Source organism: Neophocaena asiaeorientalis, unplaced genomic scaffold (assembly GCF_003031525.2).
Source record: "Neophocaena asiaeorientalis asiaeorientalis breed wild unplaced genomic scaffold, Neophocaena_asiaeorientalis_V1.1 scaffold118, whole genome shotgun sequence".
Classification (NCBI taxonomy): domain Eukaryota; kingdom Metazoa; phylum Chordata; class Mammalia; order Artiodactyla; family Phocoenidae; genus Neophocaena; species Neophocaena asiaeorientalis.
Window position 1 is genome coordinate 11194788 of NW_020175528.1, and position 22282 is coordinate 11217069.

The 22282-nt window shown below is 37.6% G+C and overlaps 1 protein-coding gene across 1 annotated transcript; it reads left to right on the plus strand.

Annotated features, from left to right (window-relative positions):
* Positions 1-1409: 1409 nt before the first annotated feature.
* SUCNR1 (succinate receptor 1) lies at positions 1410-18848 on the plus strand. Its single transcript, XM_024769135.1, has 3 exons — positions 1410-1461; positions 5250-5449; positions 16796-18848. The coding sequence occupies exons 2-3, from the start codon at positions 5333-5335 to the stop codon at positions 17747-17749; spliced, it is 1071 nt and encodes a 356-aa protein (XP_024624903.1). The 5' UTR covers positions 1410-1461; positions 5250-5332; the 3' UTR covers positions 17750-18848.
* Positions 18849-22282: the final 3434 nt, after the last annotated feature.

The following is a 22282-nucleotide window of genomic DNA, read 5'->3' on the forward strand; positions in this document are numbered from 1 at the left end:
GTTATATCTTCTTCTAGGATTGATCCCTAGAAGGTCATTATTGATATGTATGTTTCTATTACCATTTTCTTAATTGTTATGGGTTTGTTTTTCTAGGTCCTTTTCTTCTCTTGTGTTTCCCACTTAGAGAAGTTCCTTTAGCATTTGTTGTAGAGCTGGTTTGGTGATGCTGAATTCTCTTAGCTTTTGCTTCTCTGTAAAGTTTTTGATTTCTCCATTGAATCTGAATGAGATCCTTGCAGAGTAGTGTAATCTTGGTTGTAGGTTCTTCCCTTTCATCACTCTAAATATATTGTGCCACTCCCTTCTGGCTTGTAGAGTTTCTTCTGAGAAATCAGCTGTTAACTTTATGGGAATTCCCTTGTATGTTATTTGTCATTTTTCCCTTGTTGCTTTCAATAATTTTTCTTTGTCTTTTTTTGTCAGTTTGATTACTGTGTGTCTTGGCATGTTTCTCCTTGGGTTTATCCTGCCTAGGGCTCTCTGCTCTTCCTGGACTTGGGTGGCTATTTCCTTTCCCATGTTAGGGAAGTTTTCGACTATAATCTCTTCAAATATTTTCTCGGGTCCTTTTTCTCTCTCTTTTCCTTCTGGAACCCCTATAATGAGAATTTTCTTGCATTTAATGTTGTCCCAGAGGTCTCTTAAGCTATCTTCATTTCTTTTCATTCTTTTTCTTTATTCTGTTCCATGGCATTGAATTCCACCATTCTGTCTTCCAGGTCTCTTATCCATTCTTCTGACTCAGTTATTCTGCTACTGATTCCTTCTAGTGTATTTTTCATTTCAGTTATTGTATTGTTCATCTGTTTGTTTGTTGTTTAAATCTTCTAGGTGTTTTTTCTTTAATTCTTCTAGGTCTTTGTTAAACGTTTCTTGCATCTTCTGGATCTTTGCCTCCATTCTTTTTCCGAGGTCCTGGATTATCTTCAGTATCATTATTCTGAATTCTTTTTCTGGAAGGTTGCCTATCTCCACTTCATTTTGTTGTTTTTCTGGGGTTTTATCTTGTTCCTTCATCTGGTACAAAGTCTTCTGCCTTTTCATTTTGTCTATCTTTCTGTGAATGTGGTTTTCCTTCCACAGGCTGCAGGACTGTAGTTCTTTTTGCTTCTATTCTCTGCCCTCTGGGGGATGAGTCTATCTAAGAGGTTTGTGCAAGCTTCCTGAAGGGAGGGACTGCAGGTGGGTAGAACTGAGTTTTGCTCTGGTGGGCAGAGATCAGTAAAAGTCTAATCTGCTTGTCTGCTGCTGCGTGGGGCTGGGTTCCCTCCCTGTTGGTTGTTTGGCCTGAGACAACCCAGCACTGGAGCCTACCTGGCTCTTTGGTGGGGCTAATGACACACTCTGGGAGGGCTCACACCAAGGAGTACTTCCCGGAACTTCTGCTACCAGTGTCCTTGTCCTCATGGTGAGCCACAGCCACCCCTGCCTCTGCAGGAGACCCTCCAACACTAGCAGGTAGGTCTGGTTCAGTCTCCTATGGGGTTACTGCTCCTTCCCCTGGGTCCTGAGGCGGACACTACTTTGTGTGTGCCCTCCAAGAGTGGAGTCTCTGTTTCCCCCAGCCCTGTCGAAGTCCTGCAATCTAATCCTGCTAGACTTCAAAATCCTATTCTCTAGGAATTCCTCCTCCCATTGCTGGACCCCCAGCTTGGGAAGCCTGACGTGGGGCTCAGAACCTTCACTGCAGTGGGTGGACTTCTGTGGTTTAATTGTTCTCCAGTTTGTGAGTCACCCACCCAGCCGTTATGGGATTTGATATTATTGTGATTGCACCCCTCCTACTGTCTCATTGGGCTTCTCCTTTGTCTTTGGTTATGGGGTATCTTTTTTGGTGAGTTCCAGTGTCTTCCTGTTGATGATTGTTCATCAGTTAGTTGTGATTCTGGTGCTCTCTCAAGAGGGAGTGAGCACACGTCCTTCTACTCTGCCATCTTGATCCAATCCCCCCTGCATTAAATTCTTTTGTATATTAAAGGAATTAATAAGTACAGTGTTGTTACAGAGTGAGTGCTCAAAAAACGTTAGTGAAAGTTATTAACATTGGATTTAATTAATATTTTGATTGTCTTTCCCACGGTTTTCTTTTTCTTATTGAATTTCCTGATTGGTGCTCCTGGTTTATATTATATTTATATGCTCTTGCATTCATAGCTCATTGCATTTTCATATATTATCTCATTTGATATTATGGACATTATGAGTTTTATGGGGTAGGAATTATTATCCCCCTTTTCGAAACAAGGAAATCAAGTTTTGTTATCTTTTCACAGAGCGCACAGTGAGTAAAAGGCAAAACCACGTGAGAATTCACTAACCTTTTTTCACCAAGCTTCCTTTTATAAGGTCATTTGGAATGGATATTCCTGGGCAGCAAATATTCTAACATTGATGGCATTGGATTGACATGATCATTCTGAGGAAGTCTTCTCATTTATTACAAACATCTGTAATAGCCAGAATTTATTTAGCACTTAGTATATACCCCATACTACATATGTATAAACTATGTGCTTCTACTATCTACATAATAACTCCATGAGACTGACACTCTTATAGTCCCTGATTTACAGATAAGAAAACTGAGAGCTAGTAAGTGGTAAAGCCAAGGTCTGAAAGGAAAAAGTTTGTCTCCAGAGCTGGTGCTCTTAACCAGTACACTGTATTACCTCTTAGTAAATTTATACTGCAAACTTACTGCTTTCAAAGTTTCATTTCTCCTCAACCAGTAAATTTCAACATGTCACATTGTTTCTAAAACAAAACAAAATAAGACCAAAACCAAAAAAAAAAGGAAATCCCCAAACACTGTCCCCATTGAAATTTTGAGTGCTGAATAGAAATATTTCCTAGGAGATTTGTACTCTCACAGGCAAGACTGCTACATAATTTGCAGAGTCCAGTGCAAAATAAAATTAGAGGACCCTATTTTAAAAAGTTATTAAGAATTCCAATTAGAATGTGACGGTAGAGCATTAAATCAAGTATGTTGTCCTGTGGAGCATGAGACCCTGTATGACTAAAAGGTAGTACATCCATGATATGGGCCCAAGCAGGGCCCATAACCCTGTACCTGGCCTTGGCCCAGCACATCTATCCTATTGTAGGCTCCAATAAGGCCTCGTAATGGAACAGAAGCACTGGAGACCTCTTATTGAGTCTGTCTCAGAATTACTCTAGTTTTTCCAGTGACAGCCCTCTGAAGCAATGGGACCATTGGTGAAGTAAGACTTGGGAGGGAAGCAAGGCTACCAGATCTGCTGTGAGAAAGGAGAAGCAGAGACCAGATTTCATCTTAGCAGTCCAGACTGAGATAATGGTCCGGATGTGGGGAGAAGAAAGAGGAAGTTCTGGGGAACTCCCACTATCCCACAAAGAGGGAATCACCCTTGCCTCCCATCAGAATGGTGGCAGAAACCTGTAAACTATATCCATTTATTTTGGTCATTTGGATGGGGGTCCATGTTAATTTGTTTAAAATTGGTAAGGCTGGCACTGGTCATTCAAATGCTTTGCTTTTTGCACTTTTAAAATTGTAGACAAAGAATAGATTTTAGTCTTCCTTCTAAAGGTAGAAAAGAGTTGTATTTCTGAAAAATAGTTGTCATTAATTTTTTTAAAAATAAATTTATTTATTTATTTTTGGCTGCATTGGGACGTCGTTTCTGTGTGCGGGCTTTTTCTAGTTGTGGCGAGCAGGGGCTACCCTTTGTTGTGGTGCGCAAGCTTCTCATTGTGGTGGCTTCTCTTGTTGCAGAGCATGGGTTCTAGGTGTGCAGGCTTCAGTAGTTGTGGCACGCGGGCTCAGTAGTTGTGGCTCAAGGGCTCTAGAGCTCAGGCTCAGTAGTTGTGGCGCACGGGCTTAATTGCTCCACGGGCACGTGGGATCTTCCAGGACCAGGGCCTGAACCTGTGTCCCCTGCATTGGCAGGTGGATTCTGAACCACTGTGCCACCAGGGAAGTCCCAGTTGTCATTAATTTTTGATCTTTGATTCAATCTGTGGTGTACATCAAAAGTATTGTCATTCTGTATTGGAGGCAATCAAGAATTAGAGCAGGTTTGAATCAAAATACCTCTCCTTACTGATTCTGTGATCTTGAGAAAGTTAATTAACCTCTCTGAGCCTCAGTGTTTTTTAATCTGTAAAGTGAGAAAATTTTTTAATCTGTAAAAAAATTTTCTCACTTTAATCTGTAAAGTGAGAAAATTTTAGAAATAATAAACAACCTCAGAGGATCTTTATAAGTATTCAATACATAAAAGTGCTTAGTGCAATACCTGGCACATCACAAGAATTCAACAAATTATAGAGACATTATTTCATATAAATATGCATATATGAGTACACTTGTATTTCATGTATATATATACTTTTAAGTATATAATATAGGTAAATAAATACATATGTGTGTATACTTATAAAATATATTTTTTAGGTTTCTGAGTTTTGAGTTCTTGTATATCAGAGAAAGGGAAATACTTGGCTAGGAGGACTGGCTGCAATAATTTCTTTTGGGGCTTCTGTCTGTCACTGCCAATTGAACATTCAACTTTTATGGCATTCATATTAAATTACTACTGCCTGCACAATTAGGAACTTTTTCAGCATCATCCCTATGCTTCAAATCAAGCAGACTGAGTGTTTACTTGAGTATAAATCTAATATAATCCTCAGAAAAAGCCAGGTGTGTTTCCTGTTTGAAATGGTGGTTATGTGTTTCCAGGTGTTATGCAGAGCATTGATTGGGATGCATAAATTGCCTTCTATTGAGGATATCTTACTTAACTGCCACCTCTCTCCCTAATCCCTGGCTACCTGATGTATTTTTTATATGTCTCTTGTTTTTAATCACTGAAAATAAAATGGGAAATACCTGAAGCTCTAGTATCCCTTTTGATAGTACACTGACAGCATATATCCAGCTTTGCCTCCAAAATTTCAGTTTTATAGTTCCCTCAAATTTGTTGAAAACAGCTGTTTAGTTATTACATGCCCAATACAGAATTTGCCAAAATTTGCGAATTTGAAAAATGAAGAAAAAACAGAAGCAATTGTAAACCCAACACAAACAGTGCTTTACCTTTTCTTATTATTTAAATATGCAAATGAACATGGAAATAATGAGTGCTTCTCTGTTGTTTTGCTAGTGAATGGAATAATTTCAACAGCAGTCGTTTTAAAACCTATATGTGAAATGTGTTTCCCATGAAATGAGTCATTTGTTTTGTGTCTGAACTTCTTAGGAAGTTTGCTTACATGAACATCTGACTTGGAGGCTTGACTGAAGAAATTTCTCCTGGACTTTTGAATTATTAATCTTGCCTGCATGATATGCAAATCAGTCTGCACTAACTACGGCCAGCAGCACAGCACTGTGTCAGAAGCTGTGTCAAGTGGCTGGTACAGAATTTCTGTCAAGGGATCAGGGCCTTCTGACACAATGGTAAGCTCTAATGCAACTTATGTTGTCAGGTATATAAAGTAATGCTAGACCTCCCAATAGTTAAGGGTTTCTTTTAAAAGTGGCCTGTGAACAATTAAGGTTTTAAGTAATGTTTAAATGAACTGTCTGAACTGTCATTTGTAAGTACATGTAGAACAGCAAAAGAAAGGAAGTCATAGTTGTTTCCTCATTTATTTTTTACCAAATTTTGTCTTGTTTTAACTGCCAAATACTAAATTTATTTTAATAAAATAATTTATTTTATTAATTTTATTTTATTAATAAATATTAAATTTATTATATTAAATTTAATACTAAATTTATTACTAAAATTTATTTTATTAAGTACTTAATTTATTTTATAATTTATTTAATAAATTTTATTAAATTTATTTTATTTACTAATGTCTTGGTAACTGATATTTCAACAAAAAGAGTAATTGGATTTACTTAAATACATATAACTACTTATAGAATGTAATTTAAAGTTTCTAAATCAGATGAAAGAATCTAGTCTATAATATTTGCATGTTCAGAAAATAATGTGTTAGAGGAAATTTTAAGGCATTCCAGAAATGAAATTTAGCATTTATGTTTGTAAAAATTACATTATTCAAGAATATATATAGTTCACCAAGGAAAAAAAGAAAATTGCAGAAACTATTGCTATTACACCTTTCAGAACTTTTAATAATTGGTGAAGTACTTTTAAAGAACTTCATTAACACACAAGTTGATACCATACTATCACTTTTTAATATCTTGATTTCTGGTGTAATTTTTGGAATATATAAAAATATATTAAAAATGAAGTCATCAATATTAAATGATTGTATATTTTTAGTGGAAATATTTTCATTCCGTTTATCAATGAAAAATTAATTTGTTTATAAATTACTCATTGCTATATAAACTTGTAGTTAAGAATTAAAATTTTATAAATGTTCTTTGTTTAATTGTGATGATTATAAGAAAAAGCAGTTTAAAAGCTAACAGACTATCAAACATATTTTTAAATTTAAGTTTTAAAAATGTTCATTTTTAAAAGGCTGAATACAATTAAAGTGAAAGAAACATTATTCCCAAATTAAAAATGAGAACTACTGATCTGCTTATGTAAGTAAGTTGAATATTATTTATAGTTTAATACCTCTAACAGGTTTGGATATATTTTTATAAATATAATTAAAGAATTCACTTTAATTGCCAATATCTAAAGGAAAAAAAACTGTTAAAAATAATTAATCCAAATCAGCTATAACCTATTTATTATGATGTCTATTTCCTAAAAATTAAAAATATAACCACTACAAAGCAGGAGAGAAATATTAATTTTTCATGAGAGAAGTTCCTCTTCAACAGGAATTTTGTTTAAAGGACTAGCTTACTTCATCAATTTGTAGAATTGTGATGGCCACACTAAAAACACATGCAGCTACAAATATCATCCAATTTGAAATCTAAAAACTGTGGGTCCTGGTGAGGTTAAATTGGTTTGCAAATATTAGACAACCTTACCTTTATAAAACCACAAATTACTAATATTGGACTTAGAAAAATTATTTTAAGAATAAAATAAATGTATCAAAAAAGCAGATTATAAAACATCATAAAGAGTATAATATCATTTTTGTAAAGATAAATTCAAGTATATATCAAAGTGTAGGAGGGTATCCAAATATTAAGAATGGTTGGTTATAGAAATTTTTGATTTTTTTTTTTTGCCTATCTGCCTTTTCTGAGTGAGTGTTACATAATAACAGGTGTTTTTAAAAGTTATTCTTTAAAAAAATGAATGAAGCAACCACTCTAAGCAGGACAATGGTTAGTCATTCACTTCCCTTATTCTAGTTGTGGTGTTCTTTATCCCTGCTACCTCCCTTAATCTCTCAATCTCAGTGGATGGCTCAAAAGCAGAAGAATTCTCTGTGGCATCAACATGGCCCCTACCTGCCCGAGTGGTAGCTATTGGTAATCTGGCTTCTAGTTATACAAGTCTTCATGGATGTATTTTTCTTCTATGGCAGGCAAAGCTTTAGGCTACACATAAGTTACTGACGTAAGTCAGTACATTTAAGAACTGACTAGGCAGAAAGATAAGAATTATGACTAGAAAAGGAGGAAATACGAAAATAAAACAAGTAAGTTTCTTGTCATAATGAGACTTCCTATTGTCTTAATATTCATTTGAGTGTGTGCATCAGAGTTTTGAGTATTCCCAAAATAGAGTTGCCTAGAGCTGAACCTTGAGAAACTCCAATATTTACAACTTGGGCAAAGAAGGATTAAACCATAAAAGAGTCTACAGAGAGAGGAAGGAGGACAAGGAGATTGCCATGTCATAGAAGGCAAGGAAGGGAGAACTTCCAGAAATTGTGGAATGGGAAGTTGCTGGGAATAGAGTAAAAAATAATATTGAAAAATTACCAGTGAGCTAGAAACTAAAGCCTATTATTATTTTTTAAAAGACCATTGACCTTCAGCTGTATTCCTAAGAATTTTAATATTATACATGCTTATCTGCAGAAAAAAATAGGAAGTCCAGATAAACCAAAAGGAGAAAGGACACAATAAAAATTATCTGGAATCTCATCACTAGGGATAAAAGTATTAATACTTTGGTACATGTCCTAAGCTTTCTAAGGTTTATTAATTTCAGATGTAAATTTCTAATTTTTTTGTTAATTTTAATTAAAAAATTGATCTTAGAAGATATATATATCAAATTTTACCTTCTACAACAATATGTCTAAATCACAGCTATCACTACTCCAGTTGCCAGTTTTGAATATTTGTCATACTATATGCAGCATCATCTTTTATAGGGAAATAGAGCAAGGAGCTTAATTTGGTGGATTTACTACTTATCTGACCTTGGAGGAAATATTTATAAAGATGTTTTGTAAACAGTCAAGTGTTTATATTCCTCTTTCCACTGAGCAAGCATTTACAGACCATCTACTTACCTGGTAGTCACTGTACCAGGTGTAAAATGTAAACTGTGAGTAAGATAAAGTTGTGAGAAACGCTAAGAGCAAGATAAGTATACAGTGTGGTCGTGAGGGGCTGCTAATTAGACTAGGGAGTCAGAGATCCTATCTTGGGAAACCCACACTTACACTGAGGTCTGAAAGAATTGTAGATGTAAGACAGAGTATGTGATGGAGCAAGGATCATAGGGGGAAAATGTCAGAGAAAATGTCAATGAACTGAACATTAGGAAAGTTGTCTGTGCATTCAAAGAGCAGGAAGAAAGATGAGAAAGGAGGAGAATAATACCAGGTGAGGCTGAAGTGGAGTCCAGGAGCCAGACCATGCAGGCCTTGAAGTCTCATTAAAAATTTTGGACTTTATTCCTTAGACAGTAAAAAATTATTGAAACGTTTTGGTTGAGTAGAGTAATATGATTGGAATTTTGATTGTAGTTTTTTTTTTAAGATTGTTTAGCTATCATGTTGAAGGTAGATTAAAAGGGGGCCAGAGAAGATGTGAGGAGACCATGGAAGGATATGGTATAGTCCAAGATGATAGTAGCCTGGATTAGAATGGTGATGAAGGAGATGGAGCAATAGTGGTGAACTGGAGAAATATCCAGACAGTATAGTCAACGAGACATGGATAGTTTAGTTGTTATTGGAGGTGAGCAACAGATGACTTCAAGGATGTTGCTTGGATGTCTGAGGTGACCACCTGGGTAAATGGTGTGGCCATTCACTGAGTTAGGTGGAGGTACAGCAAGACTGAGAAGGAAGTTGGAGAGCTTGTATAGGATTTCTGGAGGTAGAGGTACCTCTGAGAGATCAATCCGTGGTAATAAGTATAAACCAGTAGAGCTTATAAGACAGGTCTGTGCTGGGATAAACATTGAGAGGTTGATATGTGGATGGTCATTAAAGATAGAAAGTGGATGAGATCATCCGGGCAGAGCCTAGATAAAGAAGGAGTTCAATACTGATCCATTAGAGATATACATTAGAGATCACTTTTTGTGTTGTACATTCTCTGGGTTTGGATGATGCATAATGACAAGTATCCACCATTCCAGCATCATACAAAATAGCTTCACTGCCCTAAAAATCCTTTGTGCTCCACCTAATCATCCTTCCCTCCCTCCCCCTAAACCCCTGGTAACCCCTGATCTTTTTATTATCCTTATAGTTTTGCGTTTTCCAGAATGTCATAGAGTTGGAATCACAGAATGTAGCCTTTTCAGATTGGCTTCTTTCGCTTGGTAATATGCATTTAAGGGTCCTCCACATCTTTTCATGGCTTGCTAGCTCATTTCTAGAAAGTCCTTGTGGCCACCACATGGCCTCTGACTGAGGTCTCTCCCCACTAATCCATTCTGCTATCAGACTAATCTTAAAGTACCGATTTCATCACCACCTAGTGGTTCCCTGTTGCCTGTCTCAGCAAGTCAAAACAATTGGCTTCACTTTTTATGGTCTTCTTATTTATTTATATATTTATTTATTTATTAACATCTTTATTGGAGTATAATTGCTTTACAATGGTGTGTTAGTTTCTGCTATATAACAACGAGAATCAGCTATACATATACATATATCCCCATAAAATCATTGCTATTTTTTCCTTCATTTCTTTTTCATTTATTTCTGATGTGATCTTTATGATTTCTTTCCTTCTGCTAACTTTGGGGTTTTTTGTTCTTCTTTCTCTAATTGCTTTAGGTGTAAGTTAGGTTGTTTATTTGAGATGTTTCTTGTTTCTTGAGGTGGGATTGTACTGCTATAAACTTCCCTCTTAGAACTTCTTTTGCTGCATCCCATAGGTTTTAGGTTGTCCTGTTTTCACTGTCATTTGTTTCTAGGTATTTTTTGATTTCTCCAGTGATCTCTTGGTTATTAAGTAGTGTATTGTTTAGCCTCCATGTGTTTGTATGTTTTACAGATTTTCCCCTGTAATTGAAATCTAGTCTCATAGTGTTGTGGTCGGAAAAGATACTTGATATGATTTCAATTTTATTAAATTTACCAAGGCTTGATTTGTGACCCAAGATATGATCTATCCTGGAAAATGGTCCATGAACACTTGAGAAGAAAGTGTATTCTGTTGTTTTGGATGGAATGTCCTATAAATATCAATTAAATCCACCTTGTTTAATGTATCATTTAAAGCTTGTGTTTCCATATTTATTTTCACTTTGGATGATCTGTCCATTGGTGAATGTGGGGTGTTAAAGTCACCTACTATGATTGTGTTACTGTTGATTTCCCCTTTTATGGCTGTTAGCATTTGCCTTATGTATTGAGGTGCTCCTATTGAGTGCCTAAATATTTACAATTGTTATATCTTCTTCTTGGATTGATCCCTTGATCATTATGTAGTGTCCTTCTCTGTCTCTTGTAATAGTCTTTATTTTAAAGTCTATTTAGCCTGATATGAGAATTGCTACTCCAGCTTTCTTTTGATGTCCATTTGCATGGAATATCTTTTAAAAGCCCTTCACTTTCAGTCTGTATGTGTCCCTAGGTCTGAAGTGGGTCTCTTGTAGACAGCATATATATGGGTCTAGGTTTTGTATCCATTCGGCCAGTCTATGTCTTTAGGTTGTAGAGCTTCATCCATTTACATTTAGGTAATTATCAGTATGCATGTTCCAATTACCATTTTCTTAATTGTTTTGGGTTGGTTATTGTAGGTCTTTTCCTTCTCTTGTGTTCCTTTAGCATTTGTTGTGAAGCTGGTTTGGTGGTGCTGAATTCTCTTAGCTTTTGTTTGTCTGTAAAGGTTTTAATTTCTCCATCAAATCTGAATGAGATCCTTGCTAGTTAGAGTAATTTTGGTTGTATGTTTTTCCCTCTCATCACTTTAAATATGTCCTGCCACTCCCTTCTGGCTTGCAGAGTTTCTGCTGAAAGATCAGCTGTTAACCTTATGGGGATTCCCTTATGTGTTATTTGTTGTTTTTCCCTTGCTGCTTTTAATATGTTTTCTTTGTATTTAATTTTTGACAGTTTGATTAATATGTGTCTTGGCGTATTTCTCCTTGGATTTATCCTGTATGAGACTCTCTGTGCTTCCTGGACTTATTTCCTTTCCCATACTAGGGAAGTTTTCAACTACAATCTCTTCAAATATTTTCTCAGTCCCTTTCTTTTTCTCCTCTTCTTCTGGAACCCCTATAATTTGAATGTTGGTGCATTTAATGTTGTCCCAGAGGTCTCTGAGAGTGTCCTCAATTCTTGTCATTCTTTTTTCTTTATTCTGCTCTGTGGTAGTTATTCCCACTATTTTATCTTCCAGGTCACTTATCCATTCTTCTGCCTCAGTTTTTCTGCTGTTGGTTCCTTCTAGAGAATTTTTAATTTCATTTGTTGTGTTGTCCATTGTTGTTTGTTTGCTCTTTAGTTCTTCTAAGTCCTTGTTAAATGTTTCTTGTATTTTCTCCATTCTATTTCCAAGATTTTAGATAATCTTTTCTATCATTACTCTGAATGCTGTTTCATGTAGACTGCCTATTTCGTCTTCCTTTGTTTGGTCTGGTCAGTTTTTACCTTGCTCATTCATCTGCTGTGTGTTTCTCTGTCTTCTCATTTTGCTTAATTTACTGCATTTGGGGTCTCCTTTTTGCAGTGTGCAAGTTCGTAGTTCCCATTGTTTTTGGTGTCTGCCCCCAGTGGCTAAGGTTGGTTCAGTGGGTTGTGTAGGCTTCCTGGTGGAGGGGACTGGTGCCTGTGTTTTTGTAGGTGGGTCTGGACCTTTGCTTTCTGGTGGGCAGGACCACATCCAGTGGTGTGTTTTGGGGTGTCTGTGACCTTATTATGATTTTAGGTAGCCTCTCTGCTACTGGGTGGTGTTGTGTTCCTGTCTTGCTAATTGTTTGGCATAGGGTGTCCAGCCCTGTAGCTTGCTGGTTGTTGAGTTGAGCTGGGTCTCAGCATTGAGATGGAGATCTCTGGGAGACCTTTCGCCGTTTGATATTATGTGGAGCCAGGAGGTGTCTGGTGGACCAATGTCTCAGCTCTCCCACCTCAGAGGCACATTCATCACAACTGGCTGGAGCACCCAGACCCTATCAGCCACATGGCTCAGAAGTAAAGGGAGAACAAAAGAAAGAAAGAAAGAATAAAATAAAAAATAATTATTAAAAATTAAAAAGAAAAAAAAGAAAGACAGATATAAAAGAGCACCAAAGCAAAAAACAAATCCAGCAATGATAACAGGTGCTAAAAACTATACTAAAAAAACAAAAACAGACAGAGAGAACCCTGGGACAAATGGTAAAAGCAAAGCTATACAGACAAAATCACACAAAGAACCATAAAATACACACTCACAAAAAGAGAAAAAGGAAAAATATATATATATCTTTGCTCCCAAATTCCACCACCTCAATTTGGGATGATTCGTTGTCTATTCAGGCATTCCACAGATGCAGGTACATCAAGTTGATTGTGGAGATTTAATCCGCTGCTCCTGAAGCTGTTGGGAGAGATTTCCCTTTCTCTCCTTTGTTCTCACAGCTCTCAGGGTTCAGCTTTGGATTTGGCCCCGCCTCTACGTGTAGGTCGCCTGAGGGCATCTGTTCTTCACTCACAGGGTTAAAGGAGCAGCTGATTCGGGGGCTCTGGCCCACTCAGGCCGTAGGGAGGGAGGGGTACGGAGTGCGGGGCGGGCCTGTGGCAGCAGAGGCCGACGTGACGTTGCAGCAGCCTGAGGCTCACCTTGCATTCTCCTGCGGAAATTGTCCCTGGATCCTGGGACCCTGGCAGTGGCGGGCTGCACAGGCTCCCCGGAGGGGAGGTGTGGATAGTGGCCTGTGCTCCGCACAGGCTTTTTGGTGGCGGCAGCAGCAGCCTTAGCATCTCATGCCCGTCTCTGGGGTCTGCGCTGATAGCCGCCGCTCGCACCTTTCTTTGGAACTTGTTTAGGCGGTGCTCTGAATCCCCTCTCCGCGCGCACCCCAAAACAATGGTCTCTTGCCTCTTCAGCAGCTCCAGACCTTTTCCCGGACTCCCTCCCAGCTAGCCGTGGTGCACTGGCCCCCTTCAGGCTGTGTTCACACAGCCAACCCCAGTCCTATCCCTGGGATCTGACCTCCGAAGCCCGAGCCTCAGCTCCCAGGCCCCGCCCACCCTGGCAGGTGAGCAGACAAGGCTCTCCGGCTGGTGAGTGCTGGTTGGCACCGATCCTCTGTGTGGGAATCTCTCCGCTTTGCCCTCTGCACCACTGTTGCTGTGATCTCCCCCACGGCTCCAAAGCTTCCCGCCTCCATCACCCGCAGTCTCCGCCCATGAAGGGGCTTTCTAGTGTGTGGAAACCTTTCCTCCTTCACAGCTCCCTCCCACTGGTGCAGGTCCCATCCTTATTCTTTTGTCTCTGTTTTTTCTTTTTTCTTTTTCCCTACCCAGGTACGTGGGGAATTTCTTGCCTTTTGGGAGGTCTGAAGTCTTCTGCCAGCGTTCAGTAGGTGTTCTGTAGGAGGTGTTCCACGTGTAGATGTATTTCTGATGTATTTATGGGGAGGAAGGTGATCACTACGTCTTACTCTTCCACCATCTTGAAGGTCTCCTATGTCTTGTTTTTAAGACTGACAAGATGAAAGTGTCTAAATGCTGATCAAAAGGATGCAGTTGAGGCGGAGAAGCTAAAGAGACAGTAAAGAGACAAGATGGTTAACGTGTAGGAATCTTGAGAATTTGGGAATGAGTTGGATCTGGAGTAAGTCCAGAGGAATAGATATTCTCTGCTGTCACAGGAAGGAAGGAGGAGAGGACAGTAACAGAGGAAGGAACCAGAGAGTGGACACCCAGTAGACGGGCTCTGTCTCAGGGTTTTGTAGGCAAAACTCATCCATGATGAGTAGGACAGAGGTTTAAAAAAATTGGAAAGGTATGACAACGAAAAATGTAATAAGTCGTGGGCAATGTGAGAGAACAGTAGAATCACATAACCTCAAACACAGAGTGAAACCAATTTGCATGGTTCTTCAGCATCGTTCAATGTGTCTGCTGCCTGAGGAAGTTCCAATCTAGCTTCTTCTAGTGTTGGACTTTGTGGCAGGTTGCCATGGAAAGCCTTGAGGAGAGGAATTTAGAGGAATCTCAGAGGAATTTAGGATGTTTTAAAGTAAGTGATTAAAAATAATGTATCAAAATATTGCATTTATCATATCTACAATTCCATGAATTATTTTTGTAAATAAAACACTCTCAAAGTAGCAGCGATCTTGGGAACTCCCTAGCAGTCCAGTGGTTAGGACTCTAGGACTCAGTGCTTTCACCTCAGGGGAGCTCGGATCAATCCCTGGTTGAGGAACTAAGATTCCGGAAGCCTCATGGCACAGCCAAAAAAAAAAAAAGTAGCAGTGATCTTCAACTGAAATAAAACATTTGAATTTGACAAAAATCAATAAAAGTTCTCCAGATGCCTTCATTACAGAAAATTCTGCTCAATGTTTGCATGCTTCCCAGAAGAGGCAGTTCTGATGCATTTGTTCTTATTTTGCTCTATTTACCAAAATACTTTACTAAGAGAATCATTTGATTGCAACTAACACTCCAAGGCCTATTTGATAGGAAATTTTTAGAAAATTTTATTTTCAACCTTGCTTTTTTCTTACTAGAAATAAGTAGGATTTAATATTTCAAAATGGCAATCCAGTACATTTTTAAGAAATCCAATTCTTTAAATAGTCTATCCGACCACAAATAATCTTGCCTCTTTAAAGAGAGAAAGTGGCAGGTGAGCAAGACTTTTGAAGTTTGAATGAATCAGATTGCTTATTTTCATGGCCCCTATTCAGAAGGGGCTATGATTGTGGTCTATTACTAAATGTATGACCTTTCAAGACTCAGTGACTTTGTGTATAAAGTGAAAGTAATAACAATCCCCAGTCCCTTATGTCACTGTATTAAATGAGATAATCCTCGGAAAGTGGTGAGCACAGTGCCTAGTACACTATAAGCTTTCAGTAAATAGTGGCCACTGGTATTATTATTACTAATATTTTCAGCTTCATATTTTAAATTTTTAAAATCATGTTTTAACACTGGAGTTGTACAGATTCTATTAAATGTTAAGAATACTATTTTGAGCACTATATTTGTTGCTAGGTCTGCCATAACAAAATGTTTTGGACTGGGTGGCTTAAACAACAGAAACTTATTTTCTCACAGTTCTAGAGGCTAGAAATCCGAGATCAAGGTGTCGGCAGGTTCGGTTTCTCTTGAGGCCTCTTTCTTTGGCTTGCAGACGGCTGTCTTCTGACTATGTCCTCACATGGCCTTTCCTCTATGTGCATGCATCCCTGCCGTCTCTTTCTCATCATATATGGACACAAATATCTATGATCTCATGTAACCTTAATTACTTCTTTTAAGGTCTAGCTCCAAATATGGTTAAATTCTGAGGTACTGGGCTTTGGGGCCTCACCATAGGAATTTGTGGGGAACACAATCCATCCCACAACAAGCATGCTGAAGTATGTAGTGAAAGATCACTGCGTGTGGTGCAATAGGCTGAAGGTCAAATTCTGGCTCTGGCATTTGGTGACCTGTGATTAGTAATTTAATTCTTCAACCCAGGTTGTTCTCATGTCTAGTAGGATGGAAGTGGGATTGAGTTAAATGGATTCTTCTGAAAATTAGAGATAATATTTGTGATGTGCTGGGCATATAACATGTCAATAAATATGTTGTCTTGTTGCAAAAAATTTTTTAAAACTGGCGTTGTGTTTTATAAACTTAAAACAACAAGCATAATCCTTTGTCAATATGAAAACATAAAGCTATTAATATTGCAAGACTAGAGTTATAAGAATCCCTGTTTCCTCTTCTAGGTTATGGTTCAATTAAATTTAACTCAGATGATTTGTTGAACAACTGTGATATGCTAGGGACCACAGTCAATCCTGAAGACACACATTGAATTCGACTCTTCACTTACTTCACTGCACTTTCTCTTGGCCTCCTTGTGTTTGTCAAGTCCTCTATGCATGTTTCCAGGTCTGGGCCTTTGCATGTGCTTTTCTTTATGTTTGATACTCTTTATCATTACCTAATATGCACTTATTTGATTAGTTCCTGATTTTTCCCGAGAGTATAAATTATTTGAGATGAGGAGCTTTGTTTTACTCATGGCTGTCATCCCGTGTCTAGCACACAGTTCAAAGGAACTCAATAAATATTTGTGGAAATAATATATTAGTGATATATATGTACATGATTATGTTTGTATACATATGCACTCCTTACTAACGTAACCAACTCTCTGCAGTTCAACTTTTAAGTGTTATGATGTTGATGCTGCTGAGGTTCTGCAGTTTTATCTTCAGTCGTAGTCTAGTGATTCATCCTTATATTTTCTCTCTCTCTTCTTTAGGCATGGAATGCAACTTGTGAAAACTGGCAGGCAGTGGAGGCTGCTCTGGAAAAGTACTACCTTTCCATTTTTTACGGGTTTGAGTTTATTGTGGGAATCCTTGGGAATACTGCTGTTGTTTTCGGCTACCTCATCTGCCTGAAGAACTGGAACAGCAGTAACATCTATCTCTTTAATCTCTCTATCTGTGACTTGGCTTTTTTGTGTACCCTCCCCATGCTGATGAGACATTATGCCCAGGGAAAATGGACATATGGGGTTGTGCTCTGCATAAGCAACCGATATGTACTTCATGCTAACCTCTACACCAGCATTCTTTTCCTCACTTTTATCAGCATCGATCGATACATGCTCATGAAGTATCCGTTCCGGGAACACTTCCTACAAAAGAAAAAGTTTGCTGTTTTAATCTCTTCGGCCATTTGGGGTTTAGTAACCTTAGAGCTCCTGCCCATACTTCCTCTTATAAATCCTGTTACAGCTTCCAAAAGCACCAACTGTACTGATTATGCAAGTTCTGGAGACCCCCGTAATGTCCTCATTTACAGCATGTGTCTAACCTTCTTGGGGTTCCTCATTCCTCTTTTTGTGATGTGCTTCTTTTATTTCAAGATTGGTGTCTTCCTGAAGCACAGGAGCCAGCAGCTCTCTACTGCTTTGCCCCTTGAGAAGCCTCTCACCTTAGTCATCATGGCAGTTGTGATCTTCTCCGTGCTTTTTACTCCCTATCACATCATGCGAAATGTGAGGATTGCTTCACGCTGGGGGATCTGGAAGCAGACCCCATGCACTAAGGCCACCATCAACTCCTTGTACATTGTGACTCGGCCGTTGGCCTTTCTGAACAGTGTCATCAACCCCGTCTTCTATTTCTTTATGGGAGATCATTTCAGGGAGATGCTGATGAATAAACTGAGATACCTCTTCAAGTTCCTTACATCCTTCAGAAGATGAGCTCACGGACTAACATTTTCATTCAGGGAAAATTGAGGTGTTTGTGTAACAGACTGTTTTACACAAGCAGATGTAGGCCAGTTAGTGTTTGATTTAACTCACAGACGTAAATCAGAGAGGGTCACAGATTTGACCCTGTTTTAAAGGCATGTTGGACCCAGGGTGTGTGAAAAGGAGAAAATGGGAAGTATTTATTGGTTTCTTGACCTAAGCACTGAAAGGAGTCGGACTAGCACCGTCTAATGTTTGAGCACGTAAGTCCAAAATTCTAGGTGTTATAAGACCTTCTCAATCAGTGTACAAGGAACAGAAGATGGATGAAGCAGCAAGTTGTCTGTGTTTAATCACTGGTCAGATTGTAAAAAGAACAATTTTGTTGGCACCATTCTGTATGTTATTCATACAATCCTATAACTTTGTGTGAGAACCAAATAATAGAAGATTGGTCATATGCTATTAAATATTGTTGCTAGAAGTGCTCGTGAGCATATTTAGAGTAAACAGTAACAACATGAGCAGAAAGCAATATAACGAGTTCAAGGATGCCTATATTTCTTTATATTGATCATGAATTGGGGTCAAGTTGTAATTTTAAGCCCTTTTTTATTGTATGGTTTTTTTAGTGAAAAGAATCCTATAAAATAGAAAGAGATGGTTTAATAAAGAGAGCAATATGAGATGGTTTAATAAAGAGAGAGACATATTTGAGCTTGGATCTCAGGAGACTTGGGTATAAATGATTTTATGCGAATGCTAGAGAGAGATACCAAGGATAACTGCAAAAATTTCAAAGTCATAGAACAAAGCACCTACCAGGAAACCCAAACCAAGACAAAACAAAACAAAACAAAAGTGAGTGCACTGTTTTTATAATGAGTGTGCCATCTGGCATTTTATGATCACAATTTGATTGTCAGTGCATGGAAATATATTAAGTTCATTAGCCTTCCTGATCTTGATTAAGTAGTAAACTTCAAAATATATTAATAACATAAAACCAGCAAGTAAGAGGAAATGAAATGGTAAGACCAAAATTTGTTGGGTTATTTTCCCTTTCAGGAGGAAAAAAAAATCACGGTTTTTCCACCTCCCCACACACATTTTTTTTTTTTTTTTTTTTTTTTAATTTTTTGGTAAGCAATGGGATCATTTACAAGGACAACTTTATCTTGAGAAAGTGACTCACATCTTCAATGAGACATTTTCATAGAACATTACCTAAGACCATTGGAGGGAATGTTCTAAACAAAATGCAGTATATGAACTTGCAGAATATATGGAACATTTATGTATATATCAATATAGATTATCTCAGGAGGGCTACTTAGACACCATTCCATGCCACAAAACAAATTTAGGGGAAAAAAATGAGTGCTGCCTTAGCTATCTGAAGTCAAAAAGTGTCACATAATAACTCACTTATTGCATGTAATAAAATGTGTGCATGGCTACATGTGTATGCTCTTTTCCTTGAGGCCATTAGCTGTAATGTGAAGGATAAAATAAGCATTATGAGAGCAAAGACATAAAATTCCATTGTCCTTCCTGTTTTGAGATACTCTGGTAATATTATATTCTGACATTCCAAAAACCCAAAATATTCCCATTGAAATACTGTAAAAACACATTACCTACAAAGGATTTGTTTTCCTACCTAACATTAGGCTTTAAAATATTTTTTCATGCTTTGTCTTTATTATCAATATTTTTAAAATGTCAATGTAATTTTATAACTGCCTGATAGTTAATCTTCTGAATTTTTTCATCAGAAAAGGCTGCAGAAAGGGTCTTAGGAAAGAAATATTTGCTTACCTGAAAATATTAGCAGATAAGCTTAGCAACATATAATTTAATTGCAATTTGTATTTTATGCATTGGTTTTCATTTGTAAAGATGAAATTCAATTTGCCTCACACCTATGCCAAGAAGTGGCAGGGGTAGACTCTTTTCAATAGTACAGTGAAATAGTTTGTGAAACTATAAGCTCTTACATATATCTTTTAACCAAAATGTTAAGTAATTTTATAGCACATTTATCTTTTCCTTTTTTTGCTCAAATCTGTCATGTGGTAACTTAATCCTTAACAGACTAAAGAGACCTGCACTGAAATTATAAGAGCCACTCCGTTTGCCTTTTGTACTAGGTGATTACAATCACAAACAATAAATAATGGAAATCCTTTTGCAGTTGTGGTTTTCAAAGGAAATAATGTTGGATTTTTGTATCTTGTCTTTTATTGGCTCCCTAGTATCTTCGGAATCATGTCTAAACTACTTGGTCCGGCATTTTTCAGTCTGGACCCACCTATTCTTTGCACATTCTCTCTCGTTGCTTTTGTCACAAATTATACCCTCCAGCCAAAGATAGCTACTTCATTTCATTATATTTAGAACTTTCTTTACTGGGTACACCTGGATGCTCACCCTTGTTTTTTCATGCCCACATATAAAAAAAAATCTAAGCCTTTATTAAGATCCATCTTATCTGTCACGTCATCTTAAAGCCTTACTTTTAGATCTTCTCCTCCCAAAATCTGGAAATAAATCTGCCTACCTCTAGGGCTTCAGACCACTTTCGAGTACTGTTTTTATAAAACACATTATTTTGGGCCTTATATTATAGTTGTTCAGATTCAAGTCAACTCTTAGGTCTGCTAATGGAAAAACCATATGTAACTTTTTAATTTAATTTTTGTTGTCTTCATAGCACCCAACAAGGTACATTTTAAATGATTCTTCATTATGAATGAATATCTTATAGAACAAGTTTGAATTCAATGCTCCTTTTGAGGGTGCATATCAAGCTATTTTCTGTCATCACTACTTTTATAATGAATGCTATTTCATATGAAGGATAGAGTGTCTATACACAAATACATGTGCCAGCCACCATTGCCCTGTCCCTTATATTTTCCTCTATAGTTTTTAGCATAGTTTTAATGAATGCTTAAGATCTGTGCCTGCTAGTTCCAAATCTGGGTCATGCTGAAGTTGGTCTCCATTGATTGCTTTTTCTCTTTAAGTTCTTTAAGTATGGGTGACAATTTCCTGTTTCTTCCCATCTAATAAATTTAACTATACTCTGAGCACTATGAATAACACCTTGTGGAGACTCTGGATTCTGTTATGTTTCACTGAAAAGTACTGAGATTTTGTTTCATGGCTGAACTCAAACGCCAAACTCTGCAATCTCAGTTACTTTAGCCAGCTTAGAAACTAAGCTGTTTAGAATCTACCCAGCACATCCATAATTCAGAGGTCAGCTAGAGACTTGAGCAGAGTTTATACACAAGATGTATATAAACTCGCCTGTAGGATCTTCCCCCACTTACTTTCCAGATGCTGAGTTCATCCTGAACTTGTCCTTTGCTTTCTCATGCCAGATAGACACAACAGGTTTCTTTCTGGATTTTAACAACCCTGCGTTGCCTGACAAGGACCTGCACCCACGCCACAAGCTGTTTAAAAAGAAAGATCTTCACACACTTAACCTTGGAATATCATGCTATTTTGAAACTTGAGTGATATAATATCCATTGGTGACAGTGGTTGTTCCCTGATGCCAGATCTAAGTGGAAGTACTCATCAAGAGCTCAGTGGTTAGTCAGATCTCTTGGGTTCAGCAATCCAAGCAGGATGCCATGAAAAAGGATCTGCAACAGAAGAGGAGAAGGAAACATGAGCATATTTATGAGTATAAATGAGACATATTCCAGGGACCTTACAAAAATACATACCTGGGCAGGATTTTAGACATACTGAGTAGGTAGAGTACAATCAAGAAAAAGCATTATTATTTTATGATTCTATTTGCACTCCCAAATTGGTGGACCTGGAGAAAGTCTTGGCATACATATACAAGTTTTCTATATAGAGAGGTAAATATATACATATTTAATACATGTAACAGGAAAGTAAACTCATGACATCAATCATGCAATCACTTAGTTCCTATGAGACATTTTCTCATTAAACTTTGTCTATACCAGGAGACTGATGAGACTTAAACTGAAATGTGCCTTGGATGCTAAACACATTTAAAATAAAAATAAAAATCATATTATGTATTATGTAAACAGGTAGAATCATGTGGCAGCTTGCCACTTGTATAAAAAAATACTTATTCAACAAATATTTCCAGTGTTTGCCAGAAATTTTGTCGTTGGTTAAGCTATGAATAACAATTATTTCTTGCCTTCAGTTAGGTCCTGGTCTTATAAGGAAAACAGACACATAAACAAACAGGAGTAAGTACAGGGCAAAAATAGAGATGTGCCCAAAGTGCTAAAAGTGCATGGAATCATTCTGTCACAGTAGGTTGGGGAATGATTTGGAGGTGACACCAATTCTGCTGAGGGCTGCCATGTGGAGGGGGGTGGGTGTGGGGAGGGCAACAGAAGGGGTGAGGCATAAAGGCATATGCCTGGAAGGTAGACATTTGCAGGCAAACCCCATGAGGGATCAATTCTTGTCTAAGTGTGCATTTTTAGATGAGACGGTCAGTAGTGTCTTTCTGGAAGTAGAGAAACCATA